This window comes from Fistularia commersonii, chromosome 13 (genome assembly GCF_037954325.1).
Source record: "Fistularia commersonii isolate RoL2024-O1a breed Wild chromosome 13, RoL_Fcom_v1.0, whole genome shotgun sequence".
NCBI lineage: Eukaryota > Metazoa > Chordata > Actinopteri > Syngnathiformes > Fistulariidae > Fistularia > Fistularia commersonii.
Window position 1 is genome coordinate 12,903,934 of NC_141296.1, and position 25,067 is coordinate 12,929,000.

At 45.4% G+C, this 25,067-nt stretch overlaps 2 protein-coding genes across 27 annotated transcripts in view; both read left to right on the plus strand.

The window, feature by feature from the left end:
* tapt1a (transmembrane anterior posterior transformation 1a) overlaps positions 1-10,466 on the plus strand; it is a 29,387-nt gene extending 18,921 nt beyond the window's left edge. For all 3 annotated transcript variants that reach the window (XM_086158093.1, XM_086158091.1, XM_086158092.1), the window contains 3 exons: positions 15-91; positions 1,367-1,539; positions 7,064-10,466. In XM_086158093.1, coding sequence (XP_086014219.1) covers positions 15-91; positions 1,367-1,539; positions 7,064-7,362 — 549 coding nt within the window. In that variant the 3' untranslated portion in view covers positions 7,363-10,466. The remainder of the gene's footprint in view (positions 1-14; positions 92-1,366; positions 1,540-7,063) is intronic.
* Positions 10,467-12,766: 2,300 nt separating this feature from the next.
* Positions 12,767-25,067, plus strand: part of prom1a (prominin 1a) — an 88,828-nt gene continuing 76,527 nt past the window's right edge. For all 24 annotated transcript variants that reach the window (XM_086158094.1, XM_086158096.1, XM_086158101.1 and 21 more), the window contains exon 1: positions 12,767-13,258. In XM_086158094.1, the coding sequence (XP_086014220.1) occupies positions 13,030-13,258 (229 nt within the window). In that variant the 5' untranslated portion in view covers positions 12,767-13,029. The remainder of the gene's footprint in view (positions 13,259-25,067) is intronic.

Here is a 25,067-nt window from a genome sequence, read left to right on the forward strand (position 1 = left end):
TGCTATTTTTACAGCTTATCCGGGTGGTCATGAGTTCAGTTAAGGTGCAGGGAGCGCTGTCGTTCTCGTGTGTGTTCCTCTTTTATCTTGGGTAAGGCTCAGGTCCGTCGAACTCCCTCAGTCGGGTTTAGTGTTATAACGCAGTTACATTGTAGAATTGCTCCTCCAAGCATCTAAAATCTGGTGAGCTCTTAATCCGTGAACATGACACATTCATTCTGCATAAGCTGCATTTTAATCTGGACTGCAGAAGTGTAGCTCCGGAGGAATTTTCAAGGCGGAATCCGAAGTGGTTCATGCACATGAATACACCGAATACACCAAAAGGGGAATTTTGGTTTCTCTCCGCTCTTCTCATATTGTACAAAAAATTTGGGTCATATTATTTAATGTGGACATTTCTCAACACTCTAAACACACACACACACAGTATTATTCTGTATACAGTTGTATTTGCACAGTCTCCCTAATGCACATTAACACATGCAGGCACTGCCAGAAACACATTTTCACACAAACACACACACACACACACACGCAATCCAACATACAGAGTTACATAAGCATTAACCCCGTGTCCTTGCGTTCTTCCTGTGATGAGCTGCTGATAGCTGCGCTCAGTCTCATTTGCCACATCCCATCGGGCTTGTACCATTGAGGAGTCTCCCCGAGGGTGAAGAATACAATGTTGTCATCTCTAGTGCCGTCTCTGGCCTCCCCGACCCTACATTTATTTAAAAATAGCTTCGGCTTGAACACGCTGCTGTGCCTTGGCAACGACCCAGCTCAGCTGATGTGCTCCCAGACCAAACACCTTGTCACGGCGAGGAGTGGTCCACGGACCCGAGTTCATCAGCCTCGCTCGTCGCAGTGTCAAGTCTCTAACCCTCATAGCGGTGCCCAGGAACGTGGAGGGATGTTTCCCATCAACATCCTGCTGTGAGCGGAGTGACATGAGCCGCGGCGGTTTAAAACATACGGTGGGAGAGACTCATCGTAGCTGCGGCCATGGTTCGCACTGCACTCTGATAACTGGGCTACATCTTAGAGCTGAGAGCGGCAAGAAAAGCGAACTGTATCCCACTCCTGGGACTGATAACGGATTATCTTATCTTATAACACATAGCTGAAATAATTTATACTGACTCAACACAGTTCAGAAACTAACCAAAAAAGTCCCGCAGAGCAAGGGCTTTGTGTTTGGTTTTAAACATTCAATACAGAGGCTACCAGAACTGTGGAACCGCTGCACTATGTCTGTCTCACACGCATCAGGAGGGCAAACATCTAGCAAACAAGAGATTAATAGTATTGTGTTTTCAGAAGCAAAAGTTCTTCTCTGATCATGCTGTCGTCCCTCCCGCAGGCTGGTTACGCTGAAAGTGTTGAACAGCATCGTCCTCCTCGGGAAGTCATGTGTTTACGTCAAGAGGGCAAACATGGAGGGTAAACTGTTCCAAAGTTCCCCGCCACCTCAGTCGTCCTCGTCCACAAAGAGCCCCGGCAGAGCTGACTCAGCCCCTTGTCCGACACCTTCAGGTAAAAACAGTCACATGGTGCTGGGGGGGGTGAATCTGACCAAAAGTAAGAGAAGGAAAAGGAGAAGCGGATGGATGGTGCCAGTTGGCCGGTGTCACCAGATCAAGAAAAGACATGAAGTGAAACCCGTCCCTTTTCCAGTGCAAAACGAGTATTAGCTTTCAGGCGAACCGCTTCTGGTCGCTCTGCATAATTTTGTTTGATAAGACTCAGTCCATCTCGCTAATTACACTCCGCTGAACTCTCGGGGCACACCGCAGGCACGGCTATAAATACATCCTCGCCGTTTTGCACTGTTCTCTTTGAGGGATTCATCCAGGGTTATTGTTTTCCTCCCCGTCCTCCCTCCTCCGCAAGCAGCAGGGTCTGTGAAGTGGCGTCCAGTAATCCCGTGGGATTGATTTGAGATTATCAGGACCCTGGAATCAGTTCCAGGTATCTCGGTCGGTCACTGTTTCTGTCACTTCCTGTTGGGACAGATGAATCACCATACATCTTGTGCTAACGTCTGTAATTATTATTCCCGTCCTGAACATTCCAGAGATTGAAGAAACACTCTATCCAGATGACAGCACATTATTTTTTAATTAAACTCAGGTTTGACTCCACATGAAGGTTGAAATTTTTTCACAGTGGCGGCGAACGGGGAAGCAACGTCTCTGAGGCTCCGGCTCTGACAGGTTTCCAGACCTGAGATCATCCTTTTGCTTCTCGGGAGCAGAGATCTTGTAAATGAGACGCCGTGGGACTTAATTTTTCTCATGAATAATGATTCATGTCTCTTTCTCTCTCACTCTCCCTGCTCCCACACTTTGGCTGTTCTTTCTTCTCCCCCTGCTCTTTGACAGCCAGACACACACACACTGTCTCACAATGATCTGCAGACAAATATTGAATCTGCTCGTCCTGTGACGATCTGTTCCCTCTTACACAAAAAGCTTCTTCTTTTTTTTCCCTGAGAGTGTAGGATTTACAAAAAGCAAAAGGAAAAAACTGCTAATATTTTCAGCTCTCCCACTGCCTGCACTGTGGTTTCCAGAGCAACGGGCCACCTCTACAAAAGGATCTGCGTGCGTGCGTGCGTGCATGCGTGTGTTGACCTCCATGGCCAGCTTTGGGACCCTCGCAGAATTCAAAACAGATTATTTTCACTCTCAAAAAGAGAAAGAAATGCTGAAAGAGAACCAGGGAATGATTCACTTTTTCCTGTAATAACTAATCAGTGATTTTGTCACAGTCACAGGAAATCAAGCTAATTATATTGTCTTTCGTAGTCTTATCCCATATTCAAGTTTGAGTCCTAAACATCGGCGTTTTTTATTCATTCATCAGTAATACTGCTAGAATCTGTCCCTGCAGTCATTGGGGGCGATGCAGGGTTCAACGTTTATCAATGGATCACAGGGGCACATATAGACACACAACCATTCACTCTCTCATTTACACATCTGGGCCTCCAATGAACCAACTGCATGTGTTTGGACTAAGGGAGGAAACCGAAGAGCCCGGACAAAATGCAAACTCCACACATAAAGGCCTCCAGACGGAACTGAACCTGGAACCTTCTTACTGTGGGGGCGGAAGCCCATCAGCAGTGTTTATTTATGTTGGTAATTTATTGATCATTTTTAGATGTTTTTGGCAAGGTTATCATTGGACCTCATTGCCAATTTGTTCATTTTTCATGACTGTTTTGAAAGAAATCCAAAAATGCAAGGACAAAAAGTCAGAACGCGCTAACCGTATCAGGTCAGTGGAGGTTCTCAGTCATCCAGGTCATGGTGAATTATTGTCGAAATCTTCTCGTCTTCAAGATTCAAGATTCAAAGCATTTATTGTCACATGTACAGTGTAGAAACGTCTCTCCCTGTACAGTGAAATTCCTACTTTGCTGTCCATAGTGCATTGGGATATGTACTGGTGGAAGACTGTAAACATTATTGTAAATATGATTATAGCTATGAATGCGAATATTGCAATGGAACAGTGACTGTGCAATAAGATGTTTGAGTGCAGCTCGGTGTGCAAGGATGTGCGCTATTTGAGTGGCAGTAGACTTTACATGTGCAAGGAGAAGAATGACTGTCAGCTGTTTAAGTGTCTGATGGCAGTCGGGTAGAACGAGTTCTTTAATCGTGTCGTTCTACATTTCACACTCCCGTACCTCCGGCCGGAGGGTAGGAGTGTGAACAGTCCATGTTGGGGGTGGGCGTGGTCCTTGGGGATGGAGGCAGCTCTCCTGTGGACTCGGCAGTGGTAGATGCTCTGCAAAGAAGGCGGTAGGGTTCAGGGGATCCTCTCCGCAGTCTTTACCACTCGCTGCAGGCGTCTGCAGTCCAGAGCAGCGGTGCTGCCGTACCACACAGTGATGCAGCTGGTTAGGATGCTCTCATCAATGCAGCTGTAGAAGTTGTTGAGGATTTTAGGCTACATGCCCAGCCTCCTCAGGAAGTGCAGCCACTGTGGAGCCCTCCTGAGCACCTGCGTGGTGTTGAGGGACCAGGTGAGGTCCTCGCTTATGTGGACACCCAGGTATTTGAAGCCGCTCACACTCTTAGGATCTTGGAGGAACAGTAGCTGATGAGGTATCCTCTCCTTCTCCATGTCCACCTTCATCTTCCTTGGTCTTGTCCGTGTTGAGGGTGAGAAGGTTGCCCTCACACCTCTTCGACAGACTGGCCACCTGTAGGTCATTTCATCTGTTGCCTTGGCAACTGGACTTGAATTTCTTCACTTGAAGACGTTTCACCCCTCACCCGAGAGGCTTCTTCAGTTCTAATGACCTGTGGGGAGTTTCCGACAAGGTTTTGGGCAGGTCTAGGTTATGGCCTGTTGTGTAAATGGAAGAGTCGATTGGTAAAAACTCGGTCTAAGGGGGATGTTGTGCTAATGGTGCTATGGTTCGTTGGAACAAAAGAGCAACTTTGGCGGATTACCTGGATTGGAATGTGACAAGGTAAAGCTAAACAAAGGAGTGAGACCTCCTGTTGGATTGCGTGAACTGAGGCTCATCTGGACGTTACCGGGGGAGGCTAGTTCTGGTGTCGAGTCATTCCTGGTTATTTGGAGGGTGTAGATGGCCCTGGTCCGTGTGTGCAAATCTGTCCTGGTATTGTCTCCCGTGTCGGCCCATCCGTTTGTTCAGAGGTTGTTTGGTCTCTCTGATGTAGGCATCATCCCAATCCTCAGTGCAAGTGACAGCATACATTATATCCTCCATCTATTGGTGTTTTGTCCTTGGGGTGCACCAGTTTTTGTCTCGGGGTGTTATGGGGTTTGAAATGTACTGGTCTATGGTGTTTGTTGAATGCTCAATTGAGTCTCTCCGATAGACCAGCAACATGCGGTTCATTTGTTGTTGTCCTCCTCCCGTTCTAAATTCCTGCGTCTGGTGGTTTCTGATTTGGCGAAGGCCCAATTAGGGTAGCCACAGGATCTCAAGGTTGTGTTGCATCTGGGTATCTCGCTTCCTTTGGCGGATGATGGGATGTTCTTGGCCTCATTCTTCTTGATCTTGACCCCTGTGTCGCCTACATACCTGGACCAGTATCTTGGCGGTGTTCCACTGGACGAAGCGAGGGCTTTGCTCTCAACCTCCTCCATGTGTAGGTTCACCACCAACCATATCAACTTCTTTAAACATCACTGTTTATCAACTTCTTCAAAAAATTGTCTTTGTAATTGTGTGGGTTGACATAAGGCAACTGATGCCATGAGTTTGTTGCGTGTGTTTCCAAGGGGTAAAAACAGCTAATGACTGAAGCCATATGGTGGGTTTACTTTTTTTATTTAAGATTCCATTTGTTCCAAGGCGAGGGGGTTCCAGACTTCTCAGCCAACCCCCTGTGCACAATAGAATCCGTCTGTCACCGGATGATCGTTAACGTTCAACTACCGCTCTTCATCTTTTTAATGACACCTCATTACAGAAAAACCCCTGTGGTAAAATTATAAATCCAAATTTAATTTTACTATAACATTTTCAGTCGCTTGAAAGTCCCGACGCATCCTATTTCCCAACTGTCTCCAAGCACAGAAACGCGGCGTATTCTCGTTTTCGCCCTCGTAAAACTCCACCTCTGAACCAATCAGATGCGAGGAGTGAAATCCTGTCATCTCCCCGGCAGCCCTACATTGAATTATTAAGGCAGAACTCGATGTAATTTCGCGCCCCTCCCAACAGTTTTTTTTTTTTTTTTTTTTAATTCTGCAATGATATTGTGTCTTCATATGACCCCCTTCATATTTGAAGTATTGTGGGTTGTTTTGTTTTTTTTTTCTTTTGGATATATTTCTCTGGTACAGTAAATACACAGTGGATTGCAGTGTTTCAGCGTGTGTCGTGCCAGTGGAGCTGGGGCCTGCAGAGGGAACTGTATGCTTGCCATAGCCTGATTGCCCCAGGCTGGGCGGCGGTCTCTGCGGACACCCCGCTTCGCTGAATTCTCTCTGATGTGATGAATAATTCTGTTTGGTTGATTTTCCTAATGCATCTACATGAGGTGCGCTCACACTAAAAATGACTATGCAGTCTTCACTCCTTGCGCCATGCCAGGATAACATATAAGATTTAATCTGGACTGTGCTCCTCTTCAGGCATTTCATTTGATACCGAGCCCCCCCCCCCCCTTTTCACAGCCCAACGACCGTTGCTCGAACGCGGAGGGTCGCTCCCCCCCCCCCCCTCTTTTTCTGCTGTCTCCATCTGACATTCTCACGTGTCAGAAAATGATTCAAAACTCACTTTCGAATTACAGTCCTCAAAAATGGCCATCAGAATGAATTGTCGCGGATTAAATATGAATCCAAACAATACAAGTAAAAAAAACAGCCTCATTCATTCATGAATTGCAGCTAAAAGTGTTTTTACAATAAAAATAAAATGTGAAAAACATGATAGTTCAAGTACAATGTTGGTAAGCCGTCGTCAGTTTTCTAAATGAGGCGTCTTGCACAGGCTGTTCTGAAATGTGAAGTTGCTCAACCTCCATTCAACCATATGTCAATGTCCGACAAAGTCGACGAGCCAGCTGGGTGCCTGCCAGCAGCGTGTCTGCAACAAACTGTTCATATTTTATACTTGAACTTCATATTGACTTGCATTATAAGTATTCATGTCGATCTTCACTGGCCCACTTATAAGTTTATTTATGTGTATGTATGTATGTATGTATGTATGTATGTGTGTGTGTGTGTGTGTAAAATAAGGTTTCATATATATATATATATATATATATATATATATATAAATATGAAAAAATATAAATATTAAATATAAAAAAAATAAGGTTTTATATATAAATGACAAATCCAAAGTCCAAGGTTAATTTCATTTAAAAAAAATTCAGACTTAAAATAAAGTAATTCATGCAAAGTAAATGATTGCAGTTCATATCTTGGGTCTGATTTTTTTTCTTTTTTTTTTTTTTTTTTTTTTTTCCAGTTTTCCAATGTCTTGTCACAACACCCTAGAATAACTGTCTGTCAATCAAGAAAGTTCATATTATTCATTTATCCCCCCCAGGCGATTACAAGATGGATCGTCCCCCCACCCCCACCTGCAGCCCCCCGGAGGTCTCTGTAACCACCCAGCCTACTCCGAGGACTGACCCCTTCCCTCCACCGCCGCCAGAAGCGGCGTCCGACGCACCGACCTGCCGTCCTCCCACTCCACCTCTGGAGCCCGAGCAGCCTGCAGCCTCATCCCCAAAAGAAGGGGAGGGAGGGGAGGCGCAGGGATCCGCCGAACTGAAGCCCAGGACTCCCAAAAAGGACCTGCTGGAGATCGACCGCTTCACGATCTGCGGCAACCGCATCGACTGAGCGGCAGGCAGGACGCAGAGGTTCACTTCTCAGGAAAGACTGAGGCGACAGCCCCCTCAGGCCGCCTCTCCTGGACACCGTCAGCGGAAAGCTGAGTATTTGTTGAACTCCGTGGCAGAGCAGGCCGTTACTGGGAACAGACCATTCGGTTGCCACTCTCTAATCGTCCGGGAGCTCGGCAGAGAAAACTTCAGCCGGCTGATAAAAGAATGTGTGAGAGAGGGAGGGGGAGTGTGATCGTGCTATCTGGAGCATCAGCCCGAATTAGCGTGTGTGAAGGTGTTTGGTTCAGCGGTGTGAACGTGTGCGTGCGTGCATGTGTGTGTGCGTGTGCACGTGCGTGCGTGCATGAAGTATATGCGATGGTGAGAGCACACAAGCACTTCCTGTCTGAGTGGCGCCGGGGCCAACAGGCGAAGCCGTTACCCAGTTGGCTCAGCAGCTAGAAGACATCCAAAATTAATTTGAGGCAACACCTGAATCATTTTTAAACATTTCCCCGTCGCTTAGAGAGTTGCCCTTGTTTTACAGGAATTCATTATTTTTAATTGAACCCAAAGCTCACGGGGTCCTTATGTTTACTTTTGTCCATCTCTGAAAGTCACTGGAGTGGATGTGGAGGGGTCAAATCCGAAGAAAAGTTGCCAAACACTTAGGGGAGCTGTCGGCCAGTCGCAGCGACCTGTTTCGAAACCACCGATGCCCTTATTCCTCAGTTCATCTCTTTTACCCCCCCCGGCAAATAAAACCCCGCATTCCTCCGATTGGCCAGCTTCCAGAAGGCTGGCGGTCGGAGCGCCTTCGAGCCCCGCACACTGGGGAGAGGCAGAACAAGGCAGCAGTATCCTCTGACTCTCCCATTGTGAATGTCCACAGACGGCAGACTTCTGACTAAAAGCTGTATCACTGACAGGGCGGGAGAAAGGACTGTCAGGGAGATAGTCAGACTCGTAAACATGTTCCAAAACAAATACTCTCATCTCGACGTCAGCTCACAGGCCGCAGTGGGACGGGAAGAGATGTGTCACAGAACACAAGCAACAAAAAAGTGAAATGATTTAATGTGGTAAACCTTCAGCTGGCTAATCACCCTAGCATGCTAACACCTAGCAAAGGAGTTGGCGCAACGTTGTACAGCGAGGAAAAGTACAGTGAGCTAGCTCAGTTAGCTTGCTAAAAACGCTAGTAGGGGAGGAAATTGCATTTGGTGTCAACCGTCCATCCAAGCGCCTTAGAAATAGATAATAGTTTATTAGTTATCAGAATTAACTTTTTATAAATGTCCCCACGCTAAACGCCATCACCCACTCAATTTGCCATTTAATTAGCCCGTAATGTGAAACTTGTGACTGCATGATGGACATGGATTTCTAAAACTTCAGCCAGCTTGGCAGCTTCCCATTGTCGCTGCTTCTCAGGGCCCGGCCCGCATCTTCCGTTGGTCCCACTTTGACAAAGACGGGGAGGGGGGGGTCATTTTTAGCTTGTAAAACATGCTGAGAGACACTTTAGACGCGTTTCTCTGTTTTTGTCCACAACAGAGCTTTTCACAAACGCAACAGAAAGTGATCCTCAATGTTTTCTTTGGCTCTGAAAGCTTGAGGGGTCAAGGCTTGGACTCAGAATCCCGGGATAAATAACTACTGTCATTGCGGTGTGGAAATGTTTCTACTGTTTCATCACCTCTATAGAATGATTGCACTGATGGACCGTATTGTCTTAAAAACGCAACATGGGCGGGTCGGTCCCACCCACACTCTAACTATGTTTACATCCTAGGATGGTGGAAGCAATAATACCACAACAAAAAGCTTTTTATTTAATTTTTTTTTTATTTTCAGCAGTGGGGCAGCTCTGGAGTTCACCTGTGCTCTGAAAGCTTTTTTTTTTCTCTCCTGCAATGTAATACCGTTATCAATATGCCTTTATCTGTGACCCGTGTGTAATGAGGTGTTAAATAAATATATTAAGAGTTTTTAAAGCCCGAAATGAGGCCGCGTTGTCCCAGCAGAGGGCCCCTCCAATATTCCTCTTTTGTAGCACTTTATGGTTCCCGGCAATCTTTGGTTCTGATTCCTGTGCGGTGTTTTTACCGAGCCGCGGTGGAGGAGAGAGGGAGAGACAGGAAAAAAAAAAGAAAGGAAAGTCAGACTGGAAGATTCCTTTTGTTGCCATATAAAGAGAAATAATACAGTATTCCATGGCCGTGAGATAACTTAATGATGGGAACTACTTATTTGTTGTGATCATGTGGGTAGTATTATGAGATCTCTGGTTGACACGAGACCATTTATAGCCACAAATATTATCTCATGCCCATAATATATATATATATATATATATATATATATATATATATATATATATATATATATATATATATATATCATTTATTTATTTATTTTTCTCTCTCCTCTGGCAGTTACAGCTGTCTGTAGTTTTGTGATTTGTTTATAGAAATATGCAAAAATCATACAAACACACACAGGACTGTGCTGGTTGGGAATTTAAACATGTTGGGAAATTAGCAGCAGTCTCGCGCTGCTAAATGTAGGAATAATTGCTTTTTTTTCCCCCCTCTCTGATTACTTAAAAAAACTCCAAAGGTACTTTTCCCGCCGTGTTCACTGGCATGAAATGTGCCACAGCAGCTACTTGGTGTTGGTAAATGCTTCAGCAAGGCAACGTGCATCCTAGTACTTCATTTCAGTGCAAAGGAAGGTGTAGATACTTCACCTGGTGGTGTTTGCCAGCGGGAGCTCTTTTTAAAGTTCATTACCATTGTAATAACAAAGATAGTTCTATTTTTGGAGCTGACACTTGTAATACAGGACCCTACACTTTTTTTTGTTTTGTTTTTTTTTTTGCTGCATGGAAGTTTTCTGCCCCACAGACCTTCATGATTGTTGATTTTTATTTATTTTTTGCTCATCGAGCACTTCGCCTCTGCCATCAGGGTGCGGCAGGCTGCCAGAGACGAGGTGACGGTGTTGTTATGCAAGACGTGGTCAGTCCGATACACTGTTCCATCAGTTTGCTGCCATATTTAATTCAGTACTCAACATTGTTTAAAAAAAAAAAAAAAAAATTAAAAACATTGTTTCTCAGATGTGTTGTTTTGATGACTGTGGGTATTCTGTTTGCTTGTTTGTTTACAACTGTATAAAGTTTGCATACTTTGAAAGTGAATCTGAGCAGAGTGGTTGCATCAAGGCCCAGAATGTTTAAATAACTAAATATGTAAATAGAAATTTTGGAGAACTAATAAATAATATTAATATGCAGGCAATGATTAAGATCGTGAATCTGGCTGAATTCTAATCATGATTAAGTAATACGTTTGGAAAAACTATCATTTTGATATTCCTGCATATGTAAATGCAGCGTGTTTATCGGACTACACTTTTAAGATTATAAATAAGTCATGTCATGATTTATACATTTAATTTGATCCATTATCCTATTACAATTCTATATACAACCTCTTTAAAACATCCATTTTAACTCAAACCTCCAATCCTTCCTGCAACTACCACGGAGAGAAAAAGAATAAATAAACATTTGATTTTGTCATCAGGTGGCCATCGTCCTGCTGTGGCTGAGAAGCGGGAGGAAGAAGAGGCCTCGTCCTTTCCCGTGATCCCGGCCGGCAGCGGACAGATGAGAACGTTTTAAGAGGTTCTTAAGCACACAAATGCAAAAACGTAGATTTCCATTGCCGTGGAGTTGCCAGTTTGTTTGAGATGGATTTTTCAGAATTGTTGTTGACAAACAGCCCTGAAATCTGAAGCTGAATGACTATTGAAGGAACTAACTGCTACGAAACTCAGTAAGTAGCTCTAGAATCTGGGTGTCAATATACCTATATTTTCTGCCGCTCAGAGAGGCTCCAGTAATCCCCCCCCCCCTCCGGATTACAACCGATACTGACAGCAGGGAAACAGAGAAGGTCTTTTTTTTTTTTTATTCTGAAATAACTCATAAAAGAGTGTCAAAGCCACGATGACCTCACCTGTCTCGAGGCCTTCAGCCTCTGCTGGCTCAGGTGGAGTAAATCCGCAGCAGACACTCTTAGAGGGCTAAGCTCCTTAGGCTGCCGAGGATGGGGAGCAGCGTCAGCAGGAAGTCATCGGTGGTGGAGCCTCCTTCAGAAATCCAGAAGGTGACGGCTCCGTCAGACAGGCTACTTAATAAATCCTGATTCCATGTTTGTATCTTTTGTGCCAAATGTAATCTGAAGAAGGGCTCCGTCTGGTGTTCTCAAGCATTCATGCTATTTCCTGTGTGTGTGTGTGTGTGTGTGCGTGCGTGTGTGTGTGCGTGTGTGTGTGTGTGTGTGTGTGTGCATGCACGTGCACACTCTCCCCGCAGGTAACATGAGTGTGTGTCTGTCTGTAGGAGCCCCCCCAGACAATGATCTCACTGTGCATGGGGAGACAAAGGCAAAGCCCACCTGACCACTGTTCCACCAATCGCAGCGCTTGTAGCTGCGCGTCAGGTACCTCCAGTGCACCTTCAGGGTCGGGTGAAGGTCAAAGGTCATGGAGATAGAGATGCACCTGTTTTTGGTGGGAAGGTGCATTGCGTGTTTTTATTCATGTATGAATTTCCTTTTGAGGAATGAATTGTGAAGATAAAGCACTTGTAGTTTTATAACTTCTTGTTAGTTTGTTTTCCTCAAACACTCGACTTTACGGTTGATACAGTTGTTTGCTCAACAAACACAATTAATCCGCAAATACAGCAATATACAAAGATAAAGATCATTTCAAAGATGACGGGTGATAGTCGGAGGTCGTCTGTCGCGTATTCCATTTTTTCGGCTTATTAAAATCCTTAGGTTTAACTCCCCTGAACATTAAAATGATCTGAGTATGGAGGTATTTTTATTCATTTTAATTTACTATTTACAGTACACGCAGTGACGCTGATGGTTTAGGCTACTCCAGTCCACCCTTGGGATCAGGCGGGGGTCGAAGGTCACGGAGACAGGGGTGCACCTCCTCATAAGGGAAATGGGGTGCGATGTATGTTTTTATTTTTGAAGTGCATGCCGTGGCACTGAAAGTGCGGATGATCTTCATGTTAGCCTGGATTATTATTATGTATCATTATTATTATTATTATTATTAATAGTAATGATAATTACAATTAAAAGGTCGTTTAACCAAGATGAAATCAAAGCTTCAGCTGTGATTAAATGAGAGATGAATATCGTATCCATGCCTCCAGTCTCCATCCTCCTTCTTCCCCCGGCGGGAGGAGCGCCCACGACTCCCCCCTCCCTCCCTCCCTCCTTCCCTCCCTCCCTCCCACGGCGTGCATCCCCCCCCACCCGTCCCCGTGACGCGGCGCATCCCGGGCCGCGGAGGAGACGCTCGGCGCGCTCATCTCTGGAGGGAGAGCGAGAGGAGGCGCGTCGCGGAAGTGGAGCTCGACCGGCGAGGAGCCACGGAGCCCGGCGTGGGGAGGAGAGAGAGCGACCATGCCAGCACCGAGCGCCACCGCGGGACGTCGGGCTTAAGAGAGGAGCGTCCGCCCGTCCATCTGGACACTTTGCTCCCCCTTTTTTTTTTTTTTTCCTCCATTCCTCTTCGCCAGACTGCGCCTCTGCACCCCTTCTCCTCCCTTCGTCCACCCGGGTTTCACGGACAACCGGCGCGCAGGATGTTGGTGACCGGGCTCCTCCTGCTGCTCGGGGCGTCCGCGGCGCCCGGCGAGATGCAGCAGGAGACGGAGTCACGGCGGCTTCCGCCCCCGGGAAAGTTGGACTTCGGCTACGTGCCCGCGGGAGTTTACGAGACCCTGGCCCACCACGAACCGGGACCCATTGGGATCCTGTTCCACCTGGCGCACACCTTCCTGTGCGTGGTGCAGCCCAACGCCTTCCCGCACGGTAAGAACAACTTCGGGCATTTCGGAATGACAACTAGATGGGTCGTGGGGGAAGGGGGGGCGGGGGGGGAGCGTGACCCGCGGCGGCTCCCACGGGAATTCCGTGGGCACTTTTTCTTCCAATGAGAGCCAATCAGAGGCGCCCGGTTCGTGTTGCGTCCCGGTGGGGGTTGCTATGTTTTATTTTGTTTATTAAGGGATTATTATCATTATTATTGTTATTATTATTTGTTAATATAATATATATTATTTGTTAATATTTTATTACCATATAATAATAATAATAATAATAATAATAATAATAATGATGATGTATCCTCCTTGGTGCGTCATGCGCACCGAAGGTGAGTTTTCCACGGCGCACTTTACCCTTCCATCCCGACCACCCACGCTCTAATGTCACATAATCTGTGTGTCTGGCACCCCGTCCGGGACGTTTCCACGCTGGTCCGGACCCATCCGATCGGAATAGTGTGTAGATTAGCGACTCTCCTGACTCTCCTCGCTAATTGACTAATCCCATTAATCCCGCGCCATATGTCGTGCGCCGCCTTTGGCTCTCCGCCGCTGGGGGGCGCACGTCCTCGATCCACGCCCACGACCACGGTGACCACCGGGTCACCGCAGAGCGTCGGGGTGAAGCGCGGTTGGTGTGGAGAGAGTCACGTGATTCATGCGTTTTTCATCTCCACCGTGAGCTTAATGGCGAGTCGCTCGCCGCCTCCCGGGTGAGGAGAACCTCTTCTAGCCGGCAGAACCTCGATGCCTTCGGGAGAATCGGGAAACCCAGAAGATTCCCGAATCCCGAAAACGTTCCCGCAAAGCGAGGATCCGCTCGGGAGGCCTTTCTGCGTGGAGTCTCAACGTTCTCCCCCCCGTGTCCGCATGGGTCTCCACCACGGTTTCTTCCCGCGGTCCGATTCATTGGAGACCCTAAGCCGCCCAGCGTGCGAACGCGATAGTGAACGTTCATTTGTCTCGCTCTGGCGTGTGAAAGAAGGAACGAACGGTCGCACGGCTCCGGCTCCGGCCCCTTGACCCGCCACGACCACGAGTGCAGGAAAACTGGTTTCCATCATGAGTCCGCACCGTATCGGACCATTTTTGATATACTGACCACATTTGCGGCGTAGTTAAATCCTACTTTTTGTATCGCGTGCTTTTTGCAGTTTGGGGGTATTTTGACCCTGATGTTTCATGTGTTTTAATTGCAAAGTTGAATTCCAAAGCTCCGTTTTTCCTCCTGCAGTGAAATGTTTTGTAGACGCTCAGATGCGAATGAGTTCAGGCAGTGATCGTTCAAACACCAACTCGGACATCGGGAGTAAAGTACTCAATATTGATTAAGCGGATATAAGTATTGATTTCATCGTTTTGATATCGGCGGGTTTTCTAGTCATCTTTCCGGGCGACTCTAAGTCGACGTAACGATCTCCGATCCGCGCGACAGGTTGCATCGTCTCCATAGAAATGTCTACCATGGTGATTTTCCCCATCGCGACGATGCGTACGACTGTTATTAGCGCAGAGCCGCCCACGCCTCGTTATATTCTCTCCAACATTTTTCTTTTCACCGCGACACGTGAGACTGCAGAAGCCCCCCCTCCTCCCAACCCTTGCTCCTCACACCTTCACACACTCTCACGACACACGACTGTAACATCCCGGGGCGCGGCCGATGGAAAAACACCCGTGTTTTTTGCTTTTTTGCCGCTCCCTGCAGGACGACCCGCAACCAGCTCCGCTTATTTTCTCACCCCAAACTCTATTTAAGTCTCTCGCGTTTATGTGACGTCGCGTTAAATCTTAATGCGGACTTGCTCTGTCGCTCCCCCGACGGTTTTCAGACGGCGGCAGCCACCCACGGTGCCGACGTGGGAGTCAGGCTCGGTGAAAATCCGGCATTAATGCAAGTGGAGAAGCGGTTGCCGGGGTAACCTACGGGAAGGCCGGAGTCGGTATGGTTCACCTCGCTGCCCTACATATGTCTGGTCGCACTGCTGTGACGTAGAGTGGAAGGGACGGGACTGACTGCTCAGTTTGTACTGGAACACGAAGAGAGTCCGTGGATCGGATTGGAGTCTAAGATCGGCGCGTTAGCTAGCAAAGGACCGGTTCTTTTAAGCGTTGATGGACCGAAGGTGGAGTTTCACACAAAAACATCCTTATATACGCCAGATCAAACACACACACTTATGGTTTTATCAGGACTTAAACACCAAAAGGCTAGGTGTTCATGCTGAAGCGGCTAAACCGCAGGATTGAATTATACGCCCGAGTTTAGATGCAGAGGAGTCCAACCATCCGATTCCCGGGGCAGTTGAGGTCCTTCAACATCTGCCGAACAATACTTTGATGTTATTTAAGGCTTCTGCGGACATGCCATGTTTTTTTTTTTTACATCAACAGACTTAATGAACGGATCTGTAATGCCAGCAAAGTTGTGGAGTTCCCACCCTGACCAAATATAGGAGTTTATTCGGCAGTCGACTGATTCTCTCGAGGTGCGCTATTTGTCGTCGCGGAAGGTCATTTTTACTCATGGCCGTCGGATTGTTTAAATTGGTCTGGTAATAGCATCTCATCTTCTTATCTCACTATCCGTCTGGTTGCATTTTGTTCTTGTAACTTATTTTTCTGAAATCGTGACACTACTTATATTTCATCAGCACCTCACTTTACTATATTTATGTATATTTATTCTTAACCTAGCATTTGGGATGACACAATTTCCCCCAGGATCAATAAAGCGTTTCTGATTCTGATGTCTGTGACGGGACGGGCAAGCAGACACCGCCAGGCGATGGCGGATCGGATTATTACCAGAAAACCCAGATCAAACTGTCATCATATCTAGAAAAACAAAACTTGCTAAGTCTACGATATAAACGGGGTCGGCAACCTTTAACAACCAAAGAGCCAATTGGATCCGGTTTCCACGGAAGAGAAAACACTGGGAGCCGCAATTAGTTTTTGACGCCTAAAATAAAGGTGCCGTTGTATATATTGCTTTTTCTTACCTTCACACTTTATATAAACAACTACATTTTTCCGACGTGGGGTTGAAAGTCTCGACGGATTGACGGCGTTTCGGCGTGTATACCGGCTTCCACCAGTGTGATGTTTATTTTGAGCGTCGGACGATGATAAATATAATTTTATTTTAATATGTCAAGATCACAGTAATCTCCCAATTTAGAACTAGAATAAAAAAAAAAAAAGAAACTAACACAAATAAAATACACTTCAATTAAATAAAATAAATATAATAATTAAATAATACATTAAGTTAAATAAAAAATTGTGACAAATTTTCCCAAGCCCGGTAATGACATCATCACAAAGCGTCTTGCAATATCGTCTTTCAGTCGATCGCAATGGAGTCACGGGATGTCTGCAACCACCCCTTTTTGTTTTTTAATCAAATGCTCCTGAAATAAAAATTAAAACATTTATCCGTGATCCTCCCTCGCCTTCCCTTATCGCCCCGAACACCACGTTTTGACTGACGGTGAGCTCGTCGTCTGTGGTCGGTTTTAATTAAAGTTGGCTGTTTGACCGCACGGAAAACGAGAGCAGATAAAGCCCGAGGAAAACGTTTCTTCCTAAACTACACTCTGACATTCTATCATTTCCGTGTTTGTGGAGGAAAGAGATAAATAACTAGCGGCCGCTCGCAGGTGTGTGATATCCAACATGAATCGGTTTGAAAGGCGCTTCTATTGGCCGCCTCCCCTCCTGTGGCACAAAGAGCTTTCCCTCGGGCCTCCCACCCCCAAACTAACGTGATTTGTTTATGATTAAACTTTGATAAAAATCCCTCAAAGTCGCCGTGCCGTCACCGCTGTATGAATATTTATCAGGATTCGCTCCCATGGTGGTGAAGGCGGGGGCAAAACTCCTAGCAGAGAGAGAAAAAAGTAACCAACAGTGGGAAACTTGACAAGGTTGCTTTCCAAGGTCAAAAAACAAGATGAACACCTCCCTTGTTTCTCTTTGTGCTGCAAGAAAACCACAGACGACCCCGGGTCTGTTCAAGGTCACATCCCGACGCCGCTTTCTATCTCGGCAGAGGAAGAAGAAACAGAAATCTGTGAGCGGAAACATAACCCGTCGATCAATTCGTACAACTCAATCGGGTGGTTCGCGGTTTCAGGTGACTGGTGTCGCTGAACGACAATGAAAAAGAGGAGGCGCGACACAGGAAAGAGCGTGAGAAGAAAAAGAAGACAGGAATTAGTTGGAAAATGACAGTAAATGAAGAAGACAGAGAAGACTAATAAAGGACTCTCTTGTCTTACCTTACCTAACCTTTCCTTACCCGTTCTAGTCTCTTTTATAGAAGTGTTTCATGCGGTTAAAGTAATTATAAGAAGAAATAAACATGAAAAAACGATGCATTTTGCAGGACAAAAAAAAGCAAGAAAAACTTGATGTAAAAATTAAAGTGACGCGGTTCTCACTTATTTTCTGTAACGCCCCCCTAGCATGAAGAAAACAATTTGCAACCCCCCACTCGCCGCCGCGACTATAAATAATATCATTTGTCTATAAAATTGTTATAGGTACACCTCTGCATAAAATTATATCCTTATTAACATTCAAGAAAACAAAAAAGAAAGAAATATAGTTCAATTTACAACAAAGAATAACTTGATTAACATTGTTTTTAGGCCTTTCCTCATTGCTTCATTGTAGTTGCAGTGAAGCCAAGCGCTACATACGCTTCAACTTTCCTCGTCTTAGCTTTCGGGTGACTTTCTTTTCTCTCATTATCTTCGTCTCTCTCCACCTTTCTTTTCATCCCTGTTAAAAAAAATTTGTCTCTTGAGGGTTTGTTTACTGCACTTTATATCGCCTGCTCGGCGCAAAAAAAAAAACAACCCTACACTAGGGGTGGGCAAACTACGGCCCGCGGGCCACATCCGGCTCGCTGGTCTTTTTAATCCGGCCCGCCAAAGATCGGTACAGAATTTATACTTGTTGTAAATGATTAAATGATTGGATCAATGATTGTGGGAGCTCAAACAGGAGATTATTTCATTTTTAGAGCTACTTGAGAATACTCGAGAATTTTGACATAGATCGGCTTTGTGATTTAGCCTTTACATACCGACACACATGAATGTGCTGGACGTGAAGCTACGAGGGAAAAAAACGGTTTGTGCATTAAATGCAAGCGAACGTCAGAGCCCGCAAATTCAAGCTGGTGTTATTTTTAAAGCAAATGTCAGACAAGTCTTATATGTACTGTGAACAAATGAGTTTTTTTTTTTTTTTTTTATGTATCGCATCTTGTGCTGACCTTATATTGTGCTGAAGTCAATGCGGCCCCTGAGCCGTAAAGTTTGCCCACCCCTGCCCTACACCATAGAGCTAATACTCCCTGCGCACACTCTGACAGTGAGAGCACCACTGCCAACTACTGTAGTGGATGTGCTCCTACACTTTATTTTAATAAAAAAAAAAAAAAAAAAGTTCCCGAGGGTCACATGCGCCCCCCTGGGATCGCACCCCACTATTTCAGAAGAACTGAGTTACCCAGAGGTTGCAAGTGCCTCGATCTGCAGGCAGGGACAACACAAGTCTCTCTCGCATGTCCTTTTTTTTTTTTTATGAGAAGGTTAAATAGATGCAGTAGTGAAACCGTAATGACCCTTCTGGACCGTAAAACCTCGGATGTGAAGAGGAGCGCGGCCGTTCCAAAGCTCTAGAAACAATTACAGCAACTTTTAAAAATCAATGCTGCAAGATGCAGAGCCTGAAGCGGCGCTCCAATTTGATTGCGGGGAAGCCATTATGAGCCGGCGATTCGTCCACTGGGTTTACCTCGGCAATCCGGTAATCATCCAAACATAAAGATTAACTTGTAGCCTCTGCTCAACACTATTTTTTTTTTTTGAAAGCACTTCCTCTTTGAAAGCAAAGTTTATCACTGAGGCGTCTTATTGTTTAAATCTCCATCCCCCCCCCCCCGCGCAGTGTATCTATGCCCTCGACGATTGCACATATTTTTTTGTCAACCTTCTCCTCCATCTCCTAATTAGAATAAAATTTATGGGTCTCCTTGTGGAAATCTGACTCAGGCACAGCAGAGCGAAGCTAATGGACTCCAAACACAAATCTCCTTATCTATGTATTCAACAGTCCAATAGCCCTCCCTGCATTTATGTCCCGGCCGCCATTCCTGACAATGACAAATTGTTATTTTGGTGTGGCGTCGCCACGCAGATGGCCATTCGATTTGCAAAAACAGCTGACGGTTAAACCCGGCTCACTTCCCCCCGGAGCGTCAGAGAAACGACTTCCCGTAAATGTTGCCGGAGTTAAAAGGCTTGCGGTGGTTAAAGTACCCGGCAGATGTTTGACGCGGCGGGAGGTCGCGCAGGCCTGGATTGGGTCGAGGGATTCCGATTGGATGCTGTATTGAAACGAGTCGAGGCGTTTTAGCAATGGGATGACGTTCGGTGATCCTAGACTGAAAGCACATTCTGGATCACCTTAGACTGGGGAGCTGAAGCATCCAATCCTTGGTATTATGTGTATTATAGATGTTTCACAGGTTAAATCGGTGCGGCCGGATTACGGTTATTCATGCCTTCATCCGAGGCGAGCGTTTTTTTTTGTTTTTTTTTTTTCATCTGCGCCGGGGCTGTTGGAAATGAAAGAGGACACAACGGGAGTAAATCCATAGATGTGCCGCATATTTGCAATAGATGGGGATCCAGCGTTGACCCCTGAGGCACTCCGCTGACGGGCTCTTGGAAGGTAGATTGAGAACCGACGTGGGAAGATCCTGAGATATTTCTGCTCACCGAGACCGTTCATTGGACAAATCCCATGGAATCCGAGCTGTGGACCAACCGGTCTCCTTTTTACCGGTCGTACGGAATATGAGAATAGAGATGCTGCTCGATTTTGTCTTATTGTATTTTCTTTTCTTGCATGCGCTCGTTTCATCCAGATCACGAGCTTTCTACTGTATTACCCTCTAAAATGTCAGAACGTGTTAAATTCTACACGTAGGTACGAGGTGGTTGTGGTTCTAATGTTTGAAGAGTCCCCGGGCTCTAATCCAATCTGCGTTTGACACAATCTCATAATATTCTCTTAATATCCTCCAGTCTGTTAGCAATATTACAGCCTATTAAACGGAACATGGGGCAAATTAGTAGCATAACAAATCACCGCTGGTTGATTATGTTGCTGAGCATCTCAGCATTTTACTGCTGCCACGGCACGTCAGAAAAAAAGGCAAGAGTCTGTGTTTACCTTTGCTGTGGTTCTCGGTCCCGCAACCCACAACTTACGTAATGAACATTTAACTGAGGAATCTGTTTCCATCATCTGGCGCGGTCTCCATTAATTATGTTCAAACTTCAGCTGCGTTTCATACCTGAGTGCACATTCACTTCAAGCTGACCGTGTGTGAGTGTGTATGTGTGTGTGTGTGTGTGTGTGTGTTCTACCCCTGCTTGCACCGGTTCTCCATGGGTTCTCCCAGTTTCTTCCAGTTAGTAGCATCGCTGAAGACTCTAAATTGTCCATAGGTGTGAATGGATGGATGTTTCTGTGTGTGACCCTGTGATAGACATGTGTTGTGTTTAAACCCACCTCTCGCGCCGATGCCTTCTGGCTCCACCTGGACCCCCGACCCAAATTGTAGGACTTGATGTAGCCAATCAAAATCAACTTTATTGTCAATTCTGCCACCATACGTTCGCACATACGGAGCATTGAGACCCACAATGCAAAAGTACAAAAAATAATAATAATAGATAATTAAAATAGATAATAAATAAAAATATAAAAAATATAAAAAAAATAAATATAATAAATAAAAATAAATAATTTGTCATAGAAATTAATGAATAGCAGCGAGTTATGCTGAGGTAGATATGGTTACGTTTACACTGCATTTTTTTTTCATTTACGTGAATGAGTAAGTGAGTCCATGAAAGACTTCTTATGGCAGGTACTTGATGACAGTCTGATGTGTGTGTGTGTGTGTGTGTGTGTGTGTGTAGGGGGGGCAGAGCTAGGAAAGCATTCATGTGTGTGTGTGTGTGTGACAGCCTGTTGGATGAAGTCGAGCCCGGCTCGGAGACTCCGCGGTCTCAGACTGAAGAAGCTTTGAGACCAGTATGAGGGATCACCTGCAACATGGAGGGCCTTGCAGCTGAGGCAGGTGTTGTAGATATCCTGGAGGAAGGGGAAAGGGGCACCAAAAATCTTCTCAGCCGCTCTCACTTGGCGCTTGTACCACGCCGTGATGCAGCTGGTCAGGATTGGGGGGAAGATAATGAATTCATGAATATCAGCATGTCCAACCCATGACTGTGTGGGTCTGGAAACTCCTCTGTGAAGCACAGAATCGGGTGTCGTCCCCCAATTGGGCTTACAATTTCAATCTTAATTTCGTTGAGGAAATGATAATTTATCCCGATAATCCAACCTTTATTTTTGCCTAACAATCAGAAAAATTAGTTTCTAATCCTTCTGTGCTCATTGTGTATGCAAAAAAAAAAAACTGCCAATCTGTGTACCGCAGATAAAATCACTAGCATTGCGGAGCTGCAAGTCTGTGTGTGTGCGTGTGTGTGTGTGTGCGTGTGTGATTCTGAGAGCGATATCCCTGTTGAGATGGTCAGGGGACTCAGATGTTGGTGTCCCAGGAGGCGTTGGGAGGTCACTGCGTCTTCAGCTGCGTCCCGGCCGTGAAACATTTCTACCCGGCTACCGGCAAGCTCAGATGAACCTGCAGGAAGCCGCGGGGGAGGAAATGCCCTTTGACCCTATCGTGCAACTCCCCGTTCCTCCCCTCGTCAGCGAAAAATGCCTTCGTATGAGCCGTACGTGAAGAGTTCGGAGGCATTGCGCCGCTTTTAAGACGGTATGTTTTGGAACGTGTGCAGTGGCACCCTGCTGTGTAAACACAACCCTCTTGCAAGAATAAATGAGCAGGCTGCATTTTATTTTATTTATTTTATTTCTGTTTTTTTTCCTGGAAGCATAGCCAACGTCAAAGGGACCGTGGCCTCAAGTTGCCCTTCGGTCATCCCCTGATAGCGAAGCTAAAGCACGGTTGTGTCACGGCGTAGGTTGTTACGACTCCCCACACTTTCCTGATTAGGGTTTCATGAATAAAATAGCAGCTCCGCTTTAGAATAACATTGTTGCCAAATGCGTTTTTTTTTTTTTTTTGTCAACATCCGCAGACACAAACAAGCGGCGTTCCCTCATCCGTGTAATTATCAATTATCTCCAGCTTCCCTTGGTTCATATTTCAAAAAGGTTTTGTTGTAGCAAACACTGGTGCCATTTAGTCACAGATGCAGACTTACCCCGTCGCTTATTTATTTCTCTCATTTTAAAGTTATACAGTTTCCGTATACTTGTGTGTGTGTGTGTGTTTGTCTGTGTGTGTGTGTGTGTGTGTGTGTGTGTGTGTGTGTGTGTGTGTGACAGCAGAAAAATCATATCCGATTATCGAGGCTCGCTTTTACCGTTTGCCATCACACTCCATTGGAATAAAGCTGAAATGAATCAGATTTGGGGTTTGATGTACTGTGGGAATATTTTACATATTTCTAGAACCTTCTCGGAAACTCGGCTGGTTCTCCGTGCATCAGGACAGCAGAAGAAACAGGAACCCTGGAATTCAGTATCTAGAATCCTCTTAACTTCCACTCCAAGGAAGGAACTCTTGTTTCCATAGGATCTCATATGAAGCCGTGCAAATTCTCAGATACTTCGTGCAGATACCGGAGCGCCATTTTTGGTCAATTTTATTATGATCAGCAGTTCAAGATTCAAATAATTGGCTGTTTTACTGTGACAAAACGGACGGAACAAGCGAGAAATGGACCGACGACAAGGTCCGACCTTTTCTGCCTTGCAATGCCTCACGGGGGTTTCCGGGGTTTGCGGCCAAACGTAAACATTTTGGGAAAAGAGGTCGCAAACAGAAAATAAAAACACTTCAACGTGTCTGTTGGCTTCTGTAGAGGTTCTCAGTCATCCAGGTCTTGTTGATTCTTGAAATCTTCTTGTCTTGGCGACTGGACTTCCATTTCCTCACTCGAAGACGTGTCAGCCGTCATCCGAGAGGTTTCTTCAGTTCTGTGGGGAGTTTCCGAATATAACTGCCAGGTTTTTGGGCGGGTCGAGGTTATGTTGGCTTGTCGTGTAAATGGAAGAGTTGCTCCGCAGAAACTTGCTGAAAGGGGGTTGTTATGCTAATAGGGTTGTCGTAACAACTCCCCTTACGCCGATATTTTCAGAAACACCCCGTTGGTCATTAGAAACGTGTCTCGGATGAAGGGCGAAACGTCTTCTGGTGAAAAATTCAGAAAGTCAAGTTCCCGAGACGAGAAGATTTCGACAAGGATTCTGTCTGATGGTTATTATTCCTGCCATGAAGAATATGAGCACTGAGGCAGCTTTGCTCTCCATGGTATCCCTGTCTTCCTCGTCTTTTTCATATTTTTTTCCAGTGTAGTGCTTAGGATACATTTACTGCTTGTTGAAATGCATAAATAATCCTGGAACCAAAGCTGGACACGTCTTAGAACTATTCTGTCCAAAACAGAATTAACACATTCCTCGGTTTACGATGTCCTGGACGGCGTTTCGTCATTACATCGCCATTGTCCATAATTTCTCTATGAGTGTCTTATTCCATCATTCCGACATGCAGCATTTGCGCTGAAACAAATTTTGCCCGGGAACTAGTTGGCGTGCGAAGACGGACAAGTACATCGTCACACCACGCTCTTGGACAGCTTCTTTACGTCTCTACGCCATATTGGATTGGGCAACTTTCGCTTTCTTTCGTTTGTGTTGATTTTCTGGAAACTTTTTAACCCGCCATCATGGCTCCCAAGTGTGCCTCTTTTTTTTTTACTGGAGAGTTTTGTTTTTTTTTTTGCCCTAGGTTATGATTTTACCTGCGGTTCAGCATAGGCAAGTTCTGATTTATACCGAAAATTACGTAATGTCGCGCCGTAGGAACGGAATTCGGGCATAAATTGAGGATTTTCTGTGTTTTACACAGCACAAAAAGAAGGACAAATATCTGCTGCTTCTCTATTATTCCGGGATCTTGGATGGAAGCACAACGGTGTGCGAGAATTCATCAATATTTGAAGCTTTTGTCAGGTTGCATCTGTTACCGGACGTGATTAGGAGATGATTGATGGGACGCTGACGTTGTGTTTGATCAGATGTGATTATCCATTCAGGCAATTCACAGTGCAAGTAATCCCGCTCAGTGTTCGAAGCCTTGAAACTGCAAGGTGGAAAAGTTCAATATAGTGGAACCTTGACTTAAAAGTTTCATTCGTTTTGTGATCGAGCTCGTAAATTAAATCAAAGCTCTCCATTGAAATGAGTCGAAACGCGATTGATCTGTTCCAGCCCCCTGTTTTTTTAACAGGTTTCAAAAATGAAAAATGTATTTTATAAATAACAAATAATGTTGACTTGATAATAATACATAATAAAAGAAAAGGCAAAGAAATAAATTGGTATTATTTAGTATTTTAACCTTGAGATCAGACGAGATCTGGGCGGAGGTTGGGGGAGTTCTCATTTGTTGCTCTATCGCTTCACTTAACTAACTCACTACACCCTGAATGCCATAATGTAACGCTAAATTTAACTTTGCTACACTTTATAGCTAAACTTACCATAATTTATCAACAAATCCTCTTCGACCAAATCGTCCCTGGCTGATGTTCCAACCTTTTGCTGTTTTCTCACTTGTCGACACTGTGCTCTTGTTTTTCGAGGATTTTCACCCCTTTACT